The 17,722-nt window shown below is 38.6% G+C and overlaps 1 protein-coding gene across 1 annotated transcript; it reads right to left on the reverse strand.

The window, feature by feature from the left end:
• Positions 1-871: 871 nt before the first annotated feature.
• Positions 872-2,206, reverse strand: LOC105033892 (probable manganese-transporting ATPase PDR2). Its single transcript, XM_073250779.1, has 4 exons — positions 2,081-2,206; positions 1,261-1,321; positions 1,058-1,183; positions 872-955 (listed from the first exon to the last, which is right to left on the reverse strand). The coding sequence occupies exons 1-4, from the start codon at positions 2,122-2,124 to the stop codon at positions 872-874; spliced, it is 315 nt and encodes a 104-aa protein (XP_073106880.1). The 5' UTR covers positions 2,125-2,206.
• Between the last annotated feature and the right edge of the window lie 15,516 nt (positions 2,207-17,722).

Genomic DNA, 17,722 nt, shown 5'->3' on the forward strand with positions numbered 1-17,722 from the left:
ATATAACTGAGGATAAGATACCTAAATTATCTCTCATAACATTCCACACATACAACCAAAATGATTATGTTAGGTACATGAATTCACTTCTGAGAATAATGCATTTACTTTGTAAAAAGTAGAAAATATTAGGCCAAAATTGAGAGAAGGTTCACATGCGGGGAGCGGGCTGATATTTCTTAAAACTTCTTAAAGAAAACAATTCAGGAGAGGTTGCCAGCTTTCAGTTTCTGGGAAGTTTTCAAATAGGTAAACTATACTAAGTAGCATTTACCTGCTACTAAGGATATAACCACAATCAAAGAACGTTATAGTTATTTTTACATAAGGTAGAATGGTCACCAGCAAGCTAAAATATTGATCCCTAGGAAAAAATAACTGACTGAACCCTCTAGTAAACCCAGTCATTTTGAAGGTAGGCACCTAAGTGCATAAAGGGAATGCCTAAGTAGGAAAGTTGACCAGTTTTTTCCTGATATTTACCCACCAAAGAACAGGCCCTAAATAAAATGCCTAAGTAGGAATGGTTGAATCGTGGGAAGATGGGAATGTGATTAGTCATGTATCCTTCATTGGCAAGGAAGATATTATACAGGTTAATAAGATGCATTGATGAGCAGATAAGAAAAGGCAAAACAAAGGTAAAGAAAAAAAAGAAAAGAAAAAGAAAGGAGAAAAATATTTCCCTTTTTCCCTACTACTTTCCTCTTCCTGTTTCAGATTTGTTTCCTCTTCGCAAAGAAAACCAAGAAAGGGTTGATAAAGTTGACATCAAACAAAATAACAAGTCATGTAAGCAATAATTAATTATCAAGGTTTCTGAATCTTATATATACAAAGCACTGTCTCTATTCTCTACAAATGATGCAGCTCACCTTTTGGGCATTGCCTTCTCATCAGATGTGTATATCCAAGCTATTCTTTTAAGTGCAGTCTTTTCAAGAGCATCACCAACCTATATTCCAATGACAAATCTTGTAATATTATGCATTGATGATTAGCTTGTTTATAGCCTCATCTATTATCACAGAGAATTTGGCTTCTAACAATATCATACCAGTCTATTCTCTACAAATACCAATGCATAGCTGGCTGCTAAAACTTCAACTATTTGTGCAGGCAATTTGTTTGTATTTGATTCTAAATTTGCATTATTAGCCAAACCAGCAACTCCTTGAAACTCCTGGAAGAAAAAGCCAGATATCGTCTAGTTAAGAATAACCATAAAAAATAAATTGACATATGAGTTACTTGGCATACCATGTCATCAGATGTGAGAGTTCCTGTCTTATCAAAGCAACATATGTCAACCTGCACCAAGCTAAGTTGTGAAAGGCGTTGATCACTAAGAAGTAAACAATGCCTACAAGATATCATAAAAATCTACACCTTCCCAGCAAAGGGTATTCTGAATGCTCTATGCAGAAAATTTCATGGCATTCTAATGTAATTAAAGATGTGTTGACAGCTATTGATATCTCCATTGGTAGTTCAGGGGGTATCACAGAAGTGATAATTAATTAACAACTCATGAAAAGCTTGGATGTGCCCCTGGTTGGATGCTCTAATCCTTAACAGCAGAAAATCCATTTATTAGATGTAATGCTAATGAAGTATCATAGTTCTAGTGCAAGAAACAATGATGCTGGAAACCAAATTTGCAGGAAACAACTCTTAATTTTGCATTCATGATACAAGGCTGTTGGGTAAACGAATGCTTGTTGTATCTTTTTAAGCACATTGCCTGCAGCAATAATTGCAAAGAAAACTCGGAAAAGAATGAACAAGCCACTCTCCCAGCTATTTGCAGTCACCTTCCAAGGTGTAGGTGGGGGAATGAGTGATGGACCAAGCAAAGAAAAGGGGGAAGAATCACTGGAAAGATGCTGCTTTGGTTGACCAGTGAACAAGCCCGAGCCAGGCAATAAGAAAGCAAAGGCTGAGGTTGGGTCATCGGGAAGGATAGCCAACATAGAAGAGCTTTTGCCCATTCCATTAATCGAAGCAAAGTCTTGTCCTTGAAAAATTCTTTGATTCACGTTTCCTATCTCTCCTTGATAGAAAAAGGATCCTCACTTACCAAAGGTTCATCTTCCCTCTCTGTAAACGGTGATTCCACAGCATCTAAGTTCATCAAGCGAAGAATATAGAAAGTGAAAGGATCTACTTATTTTAGAAAAAAGAATAAAGTGATCTTGAGCTGGAGAGAAGGTTTTTGAGACGAAGGAGTGGGAGATAAATCTCCAATTATATACATCCATGATGTGACCCAACTTTCACATAATGGATGCCGACTCCCAAAAAAATATCATGTTCAGATAGTTCCAACCATTTTTGAATCTCCATTTTCACTTGATAAGAAATAATTCTGAAAAAAATCTAACTCGAAAAGGAGACTAGACTAATTGATTGAGCGAGACTCCATCCAACTATTCTGTGTCCATCAAGCAAAGCCGCATGAGTGAAGCAGCCTAAACTTTGTAGTCAAGGCAAAGCTCCATTGTAGATGTGAGGATCCTGTTCTATTGAGCCTTCCCGCTTATCCTAAATATAAGTCACTCAGATTAGGACCCCAAGCTATCATCTCGACGTTTTGAGCTAGCCTATCTAGTCTAATTTTTTCAGCTGCATCTGCTTACGCTCTCGTTATCAGGGGGCTAGTTGGCTTGCTGCTTTCTTTCTCTCCTTACCACTCACACTAGCCTATGTGCATTTTGATGCTTGTTTAGAATCGGAGTAAGCAGCAATAGTTATATCTTTAAACCAGGCATTGTGTTATTTTCACATAACACAATCTACTATATTTATCATACAGAAACTAAACAGTAAGGTTCATCTTCAACCTACAACTGTAGCAAGAAAGAGGTGGAAAGCACTTATTTTTTAGGCTAAGAAGCCCAATTTGCTAGCGCTTGTGATCCGAGCCTGAAGTGACTGACTAATAAGAAAGTGATAGGAGTCATGCTTGGCTTTCTTTCTTTTATTTAGCCAAGGATATTCTTCTTCATCTTTCTTCAAAAATGAAAACTAAAGCTTGATGTCACCTTCTATGAATATAGACGGAACCGAGATCTTAACTTCTTCTTAATATATTGGTTCGGTTGTCCTTTTAGCTAGTTGGAGTATACCATTATTTAGAACCATTTTCAAAGACAAACCAATAGAAGACCAGGGATGGATGTCACTAGGCTACGTCAACTCTATCATTGGTATCATTATCCCTATCACGATCACTATATAAAGCGACATGAGTGAAGCAGCCTAAACTTTATAGTCAAAGTAAAACTCCATCGTAAATATGAGGATCCCGTTCTATTGAGCCTTCCCACTTATCCTAAATACAACTCACTCAGATTAGGACCTCAAGCTATCACCTCGACATTTTGAGCTAGCCTATCTAGTCTAATTTTTTCAGCTGCGTCTGCTTACGCTCTAGTTGTCGGAGGGCTAGCTGGCTTGCTGCTTTCTTTCTCTCCTTATCGCTTACACTAGCCTATGTGCATTTTGATGCTTCTTTAGGATTGGAGTAAGCAGCAATAGTTATATCTTTAAACCGGACATGGTGTTATTTTCACATAACACAATTCATCGTATTTGTCACACAGAAACTAAACAGCAAGGTTCATCTTCAACCTGCAACTGTAGCAAGAAAAAGGTGGAAAGTACTTATAATTAGGCTAAGAAGCCCGATGTGCTAGTGCTTGTGATCCAAACCTGAAGTGACTGACTAATAAGAAAGTGATAGGAGTCATGCTCGGCTTTCTTTCTTTTATTTAGCCAAAGATATTCTTCTTCACCTTTCTTCTAAAATGACAACTAAAGCTTGACATCACCTTCTATAAATATAGATGGAACTGAGATCTTAACTTCTTCTTAATATATTGGTTCGATTGTCCTCTTTGCTAGTTGGAGTATACCATTATTTAGAACCATTTTCAGAAACAAACCAATAGGAGACAAGGGATGGATGTCGCTAAGCTAGGTCAACTCTATCATTGGTATCATTATCCCTATCATGATCACTATATAAAGATATGTGCTACTATTATCCCGATGCAGCAAAGCTAGAAGGTGCTATTATGGTGGGGGAAGGGTCTACTTCTGCTCCATTAGAATACTTTTGTGGCAGGTATTTCTATTACCGATATGAATCTCATTAATGGGTCTCGTTCTGTACCTAGGTATGGATCTATATCACTAAGGTCAGTATATGAATATGCTGCATCTTTTCTCTTTGGTGTTGGATCATCTACTATCTACTGCACTGCCACAAGAATTAGAACTGCCTCTGGATTTGCTACTGTTGTTGGTGTTGTATCCACTAATGATGATTCTACTACTGCCACTTTATTGAAGTGCCTATTACTGCTGATAGCTCTCATATCTTCTTCCATCAAACCGAACCACCAGCTGACTACTACCAATTGTCTTCTTTTACCGCTTTTCCACTGCTAGTTTTTCTAACCTTCCTCCTACCCATGGAGCCCTTAGATCTGAAATTAAGCCCTTAATGCTTAATTTTTTCAAAGCATACACTTCATTTAAAAAACTTAAGCACTAATATTAGCTATTATTTTTTGATTGATTATTAGCAAAAAAAGACAATAGAAAACTTTCTATCTAAATAAATCATGGCAACATGGACAATGGTACTTATCAGCAAAAGAAAAAAAATACAAAAATAAAAAACAAAACAAAGAAGAAGAAGAAGAAGGAATCCTAAGGCCTTATTCCTTTTCCAGTGATTTTTCTTTTTTTCACCCCGATGAAAAACTAATTACGAAGCAAAATTAGTGCATTCCCCTAGAGGAGAATGAAGCATCTCCATCCAAAATAATGTCCACAAGCAATAAGAATAAAATAAAGCTTCTTAAAGCTATGTAGCAGAAAAACATAAATGATGAAGTGTCACTAAATACGCTAAGCATCCCTAGGAGAAAACTAGGCATATTAAGCATCTCCGCTTTTAAAGATGCCCATAGGCACCAAGAAAGAAACAAAATGGAATATAAACAAACATATATAGAAAGATAATGACAGCTTATCACACTCCCAATTTAAGATCGCTAGTTAGGGTCACAGCAATTACCGCATATTCAAAAAAATCTCTCCCCACAAATATGTAAGACATCTCATCATTATATCATAAAGGAAGGAGTGGAATAAATAATCAACTAAGCAGCAAAGAGTGGAATAAACAATCAACTAAGTAAATTCAAATCCAGAGCCCATTGTTGATGCACCCTTAAGGCGATCTGGTAGAGTACCACGTCAACCGGACAGATACTATGGTTTCTTGGTCCGGGATGGAGATTCTATCGAACTTGATGAAAACGATGAGGATCCGATCACCTACATGGATGCAATGTAGAGACCTGACTTTGAGAAATGGCTAGAGGCCATGAAATCCGAAATAGAGTCCATAAAGGACAATGATGTGTGGACATTGGTTGACCCACCCGAAGGAATAAAATCCATAGGGTATAAGTAGGTCTTCAAGAGGAAGAGGGGTGCAGATGGAAAGGTGAAAATCTATAAAGCCCGTCTGGTTGTCAAAGGATATCGTCAACGTTATGGTATAGACTATGACGAAATATTTTCTCCTATGGCAATGCTCAAATTCATTCAGATTATGCTTGCGATAGCTGCCCATCTGGACTATGAAATCTGACAGATAGATGTGAAGACAGCTTTCCTAAACAGAGAGCTGGACAAAGAGGTGTATATGATACAACCTGAAGGATTCACATCCACAGATGAGTCTAAGGTGTACAGGCTACAGAGATCCATTTATGGACTTAAGCAGGCATCTCGGAGTTGGAACATACGTTTTGATAAGACGATCAAGACGTATGGCTTCGTTAAGAACGGAGAAGAGCTCTGCATTTATAAGTGAGCTAATGGTCCAGTAGTAGTATTTCTTGTACTGTATGTGAATGACATTCTCTTAATCGAGAATAATATCCCTGCATTACAGGGAATAAAGATTTGGCTGTCGTCACAATTCTCCATAAAGGATCTGCGAGAAGCTTCCTATATCCTAGGGATGAGGATCTATAGGGATAGATCTAAAAGGTTACTTAGCTTATCCCAATCCACGTGCATTGATACTATGCTGAAGAGGTTCAGCATGAAGAATTTCAAGAAAGGCTATCTACCGATAGGCCATGGAATTTTTCTCTCAAAGAGGGATTGTCCGACAATACCTCAAGAGAGAGAGCGTATGAGTAGAATTTCATATACTTCGACAGTGAGATCTATTATGTACTCCATGACATGTACACGACCAGATGTGGCATACTCACTAGGGGTAGTGAGTAGATACAAATCTGATCCAGGAGAGAATCACTGGAAGGTTGTTAAAACCATCCTGAAGTATTTAAGAAATACTAAGGACCAGTGGCTTGTTTATGGTGAATCGGACTTGAGACTTATAGGGTTTACAGACTCTAGTTTTCAATCTGATCATGATGACAGTAAGAGTGTGTCGAAATTTATTTTTACCCTTAATGGTGGGGCTGTTTACTGAAAAATTTTCAAGCAGCACATAATGGCTGATTCAGTTTGCGAGGTGGAGTATGTCGCTGCATCAGATGCTGCCAAAGAAGCGGTGTGGCTGAAAAAATTCATCACCAAGCTCGAAGTAGCACCCTCCCTTGTTGGTCCAGTTCTGTTCTACTGTGACAGCTCTGGAACCATTGCTCAGGCGAAGGAACCAAAGGCACACCAGCGGACGAAGCATATTCTGCACCGCTACCATCTCATCCGAGAAATCATGGATCGAGGTGACGTCGACCTTCAGAAGATCGACGAGAAGGAAAACCTGGCCGACCCATTCACTAAAGCCATTGCGGTGAAGGAGTTCGACGACTTCAAGTCGAAGATGGGTATTAGATACTGCACCGATTGGCTTTAGGCTAAGTGAGAGATTGTTGGAAATAGTATCCCAAAGCCAATCGTGAGCCTGTTGACGGTTGTGCTCTTTGTTGTATTAGTATATAAATTATAAATAAATAAAAGTTATTTTGATATTTTTCATCACAAATTGTTTCATCTTCTAATGAACTCCTGTGTTGTGGTGAAGTCCTTAGGACTATTTAAACTCGACAAAGGAGGATTTATCGTTTAGTCCTTAAATCAAATGATACGTTGTTACCAAGGATAATAATATTTATCGAGCATAGGTCGTTGTGTGCCATATAGGTTGGTTGTCCTCTTAATCAAAGAGTGTGGAGACACTGGTATGGCATACAGGTGAGATATAAGGGTACATCTGCACTGAACGTGACCGACTCCGGAGCTATCTCTGCTGTGAAGATTTGCTCCGATGGGATATGGGTATAAATATCCCTCTGACCTGAGATCGCCACGGTGACTTGCAAGCAACTCACTGCACTTAGGCACTGGACTACCTGAATTTCTAATTCAGTGACGGAAGGCTGCTGGGTGTAGTCAAGTACTTGACTTGTCGGTGCGTATGTCAAGATGGGATTGACCACTCCAGTTCAGGAGCTGTGTACAATTATGTTTCAATTTAGCAAAACCTTGGCCAGGGTAATTCTAGTGAGGAGTCACAAGACTGTTTGAGTTGAGCATGACTCGGATGATCTAATCAGGGTTGACAGTTTAATTTTGAGTCGTCCTATACACAGGGGTCAAAAGGGATGAATTATACAGTAACCATATTCACGTAGATTCTGAGTGTTGCGATTGCGACTATTCGACCTATCCGGATATCGGATACCATTGCTAGATGGTCACTTCGATTAGTACAGGAATTGGTTCCTGTGCTACCGGCTTAGGTTCGAACCTGCGGGGTCACACACATTAGAGGTTTTTATCTGATCTGATGGCTGATGAAGAGTCCTAATATTCGTGGACTATGAGTCCTACGTGTCTGAAACTCTATGATCGAGAATCAAAATTCTTTGATCACAAGTCCCACACATTTTGGGTACCGGGGTCAAGAGTCCCACTGATTTGGGACTCTTCGATCAAGGTTTCATATTGATGAACTTTGATACCCGATTGCCCATCGGATTTGGACTCAATATTTATGAGAGATTTAATTAGTGATTTGATCACTAATTAACTCAATTTGATTGTGTAATTATTTTTGGATCAAGTCCAATTGAATTGGATTCAGTTGGGTTTGACCCGATTAGGTTAAGAGTTGACCTAATCGTCGAGATGGTTTGGTCCCTGATTTGATCAGGGGTTGGGCTTAATCAATTTATGATTTGATTAGAATTTTATTGAGCCTAATTAAGATTAATTAAGTTAGATTTAAATTAGTCTAATTGGGTCTAACTTATTTGGTTCAATTAGGTTTGTTTAAATAATGAAACCACCTTGACCCAAACTCCCTGCGCCACCTCACATCCACTGCACCCATTTGAATTCATGAGAAAGAATTTCTCATGAATTTTTTCTCACACAAAGCCCTCCCCACGTCCATATTTGTGCACCATATGGATGGATAAAGCTGATTAGTTAACCATTCAAATTCAAAGCATGTTTGAATTTGAATGGATAACTTATCTCTTGTGCCTTCATGCTTATCCATCTTGTGCGCCACATAACCTACATGAGAAAAGGTTTCTCATGAAACCTTTCCATGCACAAAGAGTCCACACCCTTCTCTTCTCATGCCATAAGTGGATAGGGATGAGTTGGTTTGTATTTGAATTCAAACTTGATTTGAATTCAAATGTGCAACCACTTATCTTTATCCTCTCACGCGGATAAGACACGTTCGACGTTGTTTTAAAAAGGAGAGAAAGGTGGGGCGTGCGTAGAAATTTTTGGAGAGAAAGTTTGGGGTGTGAGGAACCTTTCTACATGAGGTGAAGGTCCAAAACCTTCCGAGAGAAAAAGACAGAAAAGAAAGAAAAAAGGTCACAGAGTTTTTCTTAGTGTACCCTAGGGTTTCATCCTAGGGTTCGGGAAGTGAGAAGGTGAGCTACGAGTGTCGTGAGCCCACTAAATTTCAGGAAGATCTTCAACATCTTCTCAAGCACATCTACTAATGACCCAGAGCATCTGAAGAATCGACAGACATCGATCGAAGAAGTTCGATCAGCATCGACCGTCGAAAGGGCTCTACAACAAGCTAGCACTCGTGAGGAGTCGATTAGACTGGGAGCTTCGTGTGGATGATTCATAGAGGTCAAACATGCTGTGTGGCTACATCGTGATGATCAGACTCTCTCGATTGTGATCAGATTACGATGATCTACTATCCGCACAAAGGTATTGTGTTCTGAACATATTACAGTAAAGTGTTTACTGTTCAAATTCGAATTTTAAATTTAAATGCATGCATGCCATATATTATATTTAGATCCTAATGTAGGATAAATATATGTTAATTAATTAGATTAATTAATTATTTTTACTGTAAAATAATAATTTTAAAAAATTTTAAAATTACCATTTTACCCCTGCACTCAAATTTTGTTTCAAATGGTATCAGAGCAGGTTCTAAGATATGATATATAAATTTGCATGCGTAGATTAAGTTATAATCTAAAAGTTTAAATTTAAAATTTAAAATTTAAAATTTAAAATTTGAATTTTGAAAGTTATTCAAAATTCAAAATTCAAATATTTGAAATTCAAAATTTAAAATTTAAATTTTGAAATTCAAAATTTAAAATTTAAAATTTAAAATTTGGTTGAAATTTCAAATTTGAAATTCAAAATTTAAAATTCAAAATTTGAAATTCAAAAATTTAAAATTTGAAAATTGAAATTTGTTTGAAATTTGAAATTCAAAATTTGAAATTTGAAATTTGAAATTTAAATTTTAAAATTGATATATTTAGATATACTTGATCCAAGTAGCAAGTAATCAAATTGGGTTGGTTGCCATGGCCATCCGGTCATAGGAGAAAAGTAGGGTTTAAAGGCCCTCTCCTCCCATTCGATGGGATCTCCTATGGCGGTAGGGGTGCCACTGTAATTATATCCCATGCAGATGAAGCAGCGAAAGGACTTAATTGTAAAGGTTCTGTTGGTGCAGAATTCCATCGAAGTCAGAGAAACTGGAGTTGGGATGACCGCAGCCACCGTCGGGACCTGCAAAGAAAGTCTAAACCAGAGTTGGGGGTACTCCGGCAAGACCCTCCGACGCTCAAGTCAATACTCCGCTTCAACAGAAATGGAGTGCTCGAGCGGAAATTTTGATAGAGTTTCGAGATAGAGTTACCAGCCTAGAGAAGAACGTGTCTGGGGGTTCCTTATTTATAGACGGAGGGTGTAACTGACCGACAGCGACGTCTGTAACCATCTGGTAGTGGACCGCTTAGAGCCGCGTAGAGTTTGTTACAGAGAGTAGTGGCGTCAGGGGTCGTTCAGGGCCACGTGGAGCTTGTTGCGGAGAGTGGAGTGGTGTTCATTGTCGGGACTTGCCAAAGAGTGGTGGAGCTGCATGGAATCTGTTGCAGGGAGTGGAGCAGGAGGGCGGCTCTTGTCGTGACTTGTCAGAGAGTGGTGGAGCTGCATGGAATCCATTGCAGAGAGTGGAGCAGGATGGCGGCCCTTGTCGTGACTTGTCAGAGAGCTTGGATCTATCAGCTGAAGCTCGGCTGAGACGTCTGATGGAGCAGAATGGCTCTCTATTGTTGGTTTGAGAGAAGCTCAGATATCTCCGAAGCTGCTGACGAGTCTACTATTGTCGGGTACCCTATGCACTGATACTACAGGCGGGAGTCACCTGCTGTAGAAGCTCGGATAGAGATTTTTTGTTGGCGAAGCCCGGTAGGAACCCGATTGCTAGAGAAGTCCGTCTGGGATTCACCTAATGTGGAAACTCATCTGAAGATGATCCGTTGGGGAAGTTCGGTTTTATGGAGGATCCGATGGAGGGTCGGTCGGTGATGGACTTCGGATGGCGCTGGGGAGGCTCAGCAGACATCGAAGGCGATCGGCTATCGCAGGGACCCAGTTACTGAAGCTCGTCTGTCATAGAAGCTCATCTGAAATCCATCCGCTGGAGAAGTTCGGACAGGCTTCGGCTCTCGTGAAAGGTCAAAAAGGGACCGCTTATTGCGGAAGCTCGGGCGAGGACCAGTTGTCGTGGAAGCTTGGAGTAGTGTCCCGCTGTAGAAGCTCGTCCAGGGCTCACTCACTACGGGGTAGCTTGGTTAAAGTCTACCTGTGGTAGAAATTCGAAAGAAATTTGTTTATAGTAGAGGCTTGAGTTAGAATTTGCTTACAGTAGAGGTCCGGACTGGATCGCCCACTGTAGGGGTTCAGAGTAGACCACTCGTAGCAGGAGTTCGGAGAAGACCGCTCGTAGTAGAAGGTCGGCTCTCGCAGGAGCTCGGTTGGAACTGCTCGTAGTAGAAGCTCGGAGTAGATTGCTCGTAGCAGGAGTTCGGAGAAGACCGCTCGTAGTAGAAGGTCGGCTCTCGCCGGAGCTCAACTGGAATCCTGAAGGCGATCGACCGTCGTAAAAACTTGAAAGGAGTTTGGTTACTGTAGAAATCTCGTTATCGGGGAAGCTCGGATGCTGACGAAGTCCGGAAGGAGTTCGGAGGATAGTTGGTCACTGTAGAAGGTCGACTGGCGGTGAGGCCCAGAGGGCCTTTGGGGCGGCCTGGTAGGTGAACGTAGAAGTCCATCGTCGAAGAAGTCCGGACGGTCGAGGGAATTCGGAGAGGCATCACATACAAGGTTGGGAGCCGGAAGAGGCCCGAAGGATCAGTCCATTGTAAACTTCGGTCGGAGGATACTTTATACCCAACACCGGTCCTTCTACTTCCGAGTTTGGGTTCCGAATGAAGGAAGTACAGAGAAATTCTCACGGTCGAAGTTGCTCTCCTCGATTTTCATACTCAGCGATCGCCAGATATGTTGACGTTCGGTGCGCTGGTACTGAAATCTTTTCGAAAAAGGCTTCCTCTTTTTGGAATTTCAGTCCGAACGCAGTCCCAGGTATGGTGCCATAATGGTTTTACTAATTGTCGGCCACCTCTAGCCACTTGCCACGATGAGTGGGCCACGCGGCGGTCACGGACTGGTCAGAGGAGATCCGCGATCATAACCTCTCCAGGTCCTGTTGCCTATTTAAACATGTCCTCCTCCTTAGGGGTTTCATCCTGCCTGATAGAGTCCTTCGGTCCCTTTTTCTTCCCCGAGAGCACCAGCCTCCTTTAGCATCCTTCTCAGCTTTAGACGTCCTCCGGGTCTCCCATCGTCCTTGCCGCCTTCCCGCACTCCCTAGGCCAACTGTTGCTCCTTGGATTGATTTTGATGATTACAAAGCATTTGAAGGGGTACTAATGATTTTCGCTTGAAAAAGACTTATTGCTCTTCAGGGGTAAAATTATAATTTTATCAAAACCCTGATTTGAAAGTATCAAATGATAGAATAAAAGATTTATGATCCATTGGTGAAAATTTTATTAGTTTTGGACTTATATTTTAAAAGATATGCATGTTTGAAAAACATGAGTCGACCCATGAGTCGACTCATGGCACATGAGATGAGTGGCACGCTGAAATTCTTGGCCGGCACAAACTTGGCACACCCTGTGAGTCGACCCCCAAGGCATGAGTCGACCCATGAGTCGACCTCTGTGGGTTTTAAGCCAATTTTACAGAACCTTGCATCCCGTTTGATTCTCTGATGTTCTTCCACAGAGGTCGACCCATGAGTCGACCCCCAGGCATGAGTCAACCCATGAGTCGACCCCTGTGACGGGATTATTTCGCAACGGCTAATTTTTAACCCATTTTAAGTACTTTTAATACTCATTTAATGTGGTCTAACGGCTCTATTTCAGTCTAGAATATTTTTCACTATTTTTTGAATCTATAAAAGGGACAAATAGGTGAGAATCAAAAAGAAGAATCAAGAAGAGAGATTTTGAAAAAAGAATTTCAAACAAACTTTGCAGCCCTAAGCAAGAGCTCACTTAAAGCATTCAAAAAGCCTTTAATTCAAGCTCACCAACTTCTCAAGTGCACATTTAAATCTCCAACCACCTTGAGGAAATCAAAAAGAGTCTTCTTCTCTTTGAGTGAAGTGTATTTAAAGCATCATACGCTCATTAAAGGAACTTTCTTTGTACTTACTTGTGCTATTCATTGTTATACTTTGTTTGAGTTATTGTTTTTGTTTTGGAAGGGTTCCAAAATAAGGGAAGGTTGATCCGAACCTTGAATCGGAGTATATTGGGTTGGCTTGTACCCGAAAAATAAGTGGACTAGCTTGGGATAGCTAGAGTCGGAGTTTTCGACGTTTGTATTCATGTTGAATAGAAGTTAGTGGATTGAAATTCCCAAGTAGGAGCTTGGGGAGTGGATGTAGGTGCAAGGTTGGCACCGACCACTATAAATCTTTTTATTTGTGGTGTGCCTAATTGCTCTTCTTTAACTCTTCATTATTTTCTTGCATTCTTACTTTTAGCCATTAGTCCTGAATTAATTTTACTCTCCCTATTTATTTAGCTTTTGTCAAACATTTTTCATAAGTCATAAGTTAAGCTTAAAATTTTTAGAAACCCAATTCACCCCCTCCCTCTTGGGTTGCATAGCTGGGCAACAAGTGGTATCAGAGCCCGATGCTCTAACCCTACTTTGATCTAATCAATAAAAAAGCCAAAGATCTATGGCAACTCAAGTCGGCACTTCTCTAGCCGAGGGGCAATCCACTAAACGATCTCCACTTTTCAATGGGTCTAATTACACCTATTGGAAAGCTCGGATGAAAATATTCATTCAAGCACTCGACTATGATATGTGGAGTATCATAGTGAACGGTCCTCACACACCCACTAAAATTATAGATGGTATGGAATCAGCCAAACCCGAAAAAGAATGGAATGAGGTTGATAAGAAAATGGCCCAATTAAATACTAAAGCAATAAATATTCTTTATTATGCTCTTGATGCTAACGAATTTAATCATATTTCTACTTGCTCGTCTGCTAAAGAAATATGGGATAGGTTAGAAGTAACCCATGAAGGAACCAATCAAGTAAAGGAGTCTAAAATCAACATGCTTGTGCATAAATATGAATTATTTAAAATGGAGCATGATGAGTCCATAACTGAAATATTTACTCGCTTTACTGATATTATAAATGATTTAAAGAGTCTTGGTAAGTCCTATACTAACAGTGAGCTTGTAAGAAAGATTCTCAGGTCCTTATTAAGAACTTGAGAAGCCAAAGTGACCGCCATCCAAGAAGCCAAGGACTTGAACATTCTACCCTTGGAAGAGCTTCTTGGATCATTGATGACTCATGAGCTGAGCATGAAGCAACATCAAGAGGAAGAAGTCAAAAAGAAGAGAACAATTGCCCTCAAATCCACAGCTCTACCAGATGAAGAAACTGATGACACCAAAAATGAAGAGCAGGATGAAGAGTTGGCACTCATTACCCGAAGATTTAAAAAAATTTTTAAAAAAAGGAAACAAGGGATGAGAAAGAGGCCATTCACAAAAGAGGAATAGAGCAAAGAAAAGGAGAAAGACCAGCCCCTTATCTGCTACGAATGCAAGAAATCGGGATACTTCAAGTCCGAATGCCCACAACTGAAGAAGGGTCCCAAGAAGTACAAGAAGAAGGCCATGATGGCCACTTGGAGTGCGAGTGATGACTCAAGCTCAGAAGAGGAAGACTCGACTGAACAAGCCAACCTGTGCCTTATGGCATACGAAAATGAGGTAATTTTTGAAACTCCTAGTGACTTTACATTTGAAGAACTACATGAAGCTTTTTATGATTTAGTTGATGAATTAAAGAAACTAGGGATGAAGAACAAAGATCTAAAATCAAAAAATCAATCTTTATTGAAATAAAATAAAAGTATTTTAATTGAAAAATCTATCCTGCTTCAAGAAAATCAAAGATTAAAGAATGAAATTACCAAGTTAAAATCATTAGTTGAAAAATTCACCTTGAGTTCAAATAAACTTAATATGATTCTTGAAAATCAAAAGGCCGTGTATGATAAGGCTGAACTTGGCTATAACCCCTTGAAGAAACAAAAGTATCTGAAAAATATCTATGTAAACTCTTTAAGTAATAAGTCTTCTAATATTACTTGCTTCAAATATGGTAGAGTAGGACATAAGTCATACACTTGCTTCTCTAACAAATCTGCAAACTTAAATATAAAGAAAATATGGATTCCAAAAAGAACCATTATGACTAACCAAAAAGGACCCAAGAAAGCTTGGGTACCTAAGACAAAAATTTGACTTTTGCTTGCAGGTGTGTCTAGATCCCAAGGAGAAAACAGAAAATGGTATCTTGACAGCGGATGCTCGAGACACATGACTGGTGATGAATCTCAATTCATCACTCTTGATGCTAAGAATGGAGGGATGGTCACCTTTGGAGACAATGGCAAAGGAAAGATCATCGGTATAGGTAACATTGGTATCACTCCCTCCAAATACATTGAAAATATTTTGTTAGTAGATGGTTTAAAGCATAATTTACTAAGCATTAGTCAATTTTGTGATAAAGGATATAAAGTTATTTTTGAATCTTCTGTTTGCATTGTAACTAGTCCTATTAATAATGGTATTAAATTTATTGGACATAGATATGGTAATGTTTATATGGTAGATTTAAATGATCTATCCAAAATAAACATGCAATGCTTGGTATCCTTGAATGCTAAAATTAATGAGACTAGTTGGCTTTGGCATCGTAGGCTTGCACATATTAGCATGCATTCACTTTCAAAATTAATTAAGAAAGAATTAGTTCTTGGTTTGCCAAAATTGAACTTTGAAAAGGATAGAATTTGTGATGTATGCCAACTAGGTAAACAAACAAGAGTTTCATTTAAATCCAAAAATATTGTTTCAACCTCTAGACCTTTAGAGCTTTTGCATATGGACTTATTTGGATCTATTAGAACTACTAGTCTAGGAGGAAAACGATATGGTTTTATAATTATAGATGATTACTCTCGTTTTACTTGTGTTTTCTTTTTGGCACACAAAGATGAAATTTTTCAAGTTTTCACTAAATTTTATCGAAAAGTCATTAATGAGAAAGGATTTTCAATTCAAAATATTCGAAGTGATCATGGAACTGAATTTGAAAATCAAGACTTTGAAAAATTTTATGATGAAAAAGAAATTGGCCATAACTTCTTTGCACCTAGGACACCCCAACAAAATGGGGTAGTAGAAAGAAAAAATAGAATCCTAGAAGAAATGGCCCGTACCATGCTATGTGAAAGCAACCTTCCAAGATACTTTTGGGCGAAAGCTATTAACACAGCATGTTACATTTTAAATCGTGCTTTGATTAGATAAATTTTAAAGAAAACCCCCTATGAGCTTTGGAAAGAAAGAAAATCTAATATTGCATATTTTCATATTTTTAGTTGCTGATATTTTGTATTAAATAATGGTAAAGAAAGAGTTAGAAAATTTGATGCAAAATCAGATGAAGCAATCTTTCTTGGTTACTCCTCCACTAGTAAAGCTTTTAGAGTTTTTAACAAAAGAACTTTAGTAGTAGAGGAGTCGATACATGTTGTCTTTGATGAATCTAACGATCTTCCTTCAAGGAAGAATGAAGGTGTTGATGATGCAGATCCTCTTATAAAAAGAATGAAGGAGATCACTCTGAAAGATTCAACATTTTAAGATGATGAGGAACATGAAGACAAACAGGATGAAGGAGGTGAAGAACATCAAGAATAATCTCAAGGTACAAATAACATATCCAAAGAATGGAGGTATGTTCATAATCACCCTAAGGAGCTAATTATTGGTGATCCTATGCATGGGGTAAAAACTCGTTCTTCACTTAAAGATGTATTTAATCATTGTGCTTTTATCTCTCATCTTGAACCAAAAACTATTGAAGAAGCTGAAAATGATTATAATTGGATTAATGCAATGCAAGAGAAACTTAATCAATTTGAAAGAAATAATGTATGGACTTTAGTATCAAGACCTAAAAATTATTCAATAATTGGCACAAAATGGGTCTTTAGGAATAAATTAGATGAACATGGAAATGTAATAAGAAATAAAGCAAGATTGGTTGCTAAAGGTTATAATCAAGAAGAAGGAATTGATTTTGATGAGACTTTTGCATCTGTTGCTAGATTAGAGGCCATTAGACTTTTACTTGCATATGCTTGCTTTATGAAATTTAAATTATTTCAAATGGATGTCAAAAGTATATTTTTGAATGGATATATTGCTGAAGAAGTCTATGTAGAACAACCTCCAGGTTTTGAAAATCATACTTTTCCTAATCATGTTTTTAAATTAAATAAAGCTCTATATGGTTTGAAACAAGCACCTAGGACTTGGTATGATAGGCTAAGTAAATTTTTACTAAATAATGGTTTTTCAAGAGGTAATGTAGACACAATCCTTTTCATTAAAAGAAATTAAAATGATATGTTAATTATACAAATATATGTTGATGACATTATTTTTGGATCTACTAATGAATCTCTTTGTCAAGACTTTGCTAAGCTCATGCAGGGGGAGTTCGAGATGAGCATGATGGGAGAACTTACATTCTTTCTCCGACTCAAAATCAAACAAATAAAAGAAAGAATCTCCATCACCCAAAGCAAGTACATAAAAGAACTACTCAAAAGATTTGGAATGGAGAACTCCAAAGTAATTGGCACACCTATGAGCCCTTCATGTAAGCTTGACAAGGATGAAGAAGGTAAAAGTGTAGACTTAAAATATTATAGAGGTATGATTGGCTCACTA

This window comes from Elaeis guineensis, chromosome 1 (assembly GCF_000442705.2).
Source record: "Elaeis guineensis isolate ETL-2024a chromosome 1, EG11, whole genome shotgun sequence".
NCBI lineage: Eukaryota > Viridiplantae > Streptophyta > Magnoliopsida > Arecales > Arecaceae > Elaeis > Elaeis guineensis.

What these genes read in the sequence shown, in the direction of transcription:
- LOC105033892 (XM_073250779.1), bottom strand. Translation starts at nt 2,124, where the DNA reads ATGCTGTGGAATCACCGTTTACAGAGAGGGAAGATGAACCTTTG. An exon ending in AGAGGGAAGATGAACCTTTG is followed by an intron (nt 1,322 to 2,080) that starts GTAAGTGAGGAT and finishes TTCACAACTTAG; the next exon opens with CTTGGTGCAGGTTGACATAT. An exon ending in TATTTGTAGAGAATAGACTG is followed by an intron (nt 956 to 1,057) that starts GTATGATATTGT and finishes ATTGGAATATAG; the next exon opens with GTTGGTGATGCTCTTGAAAA.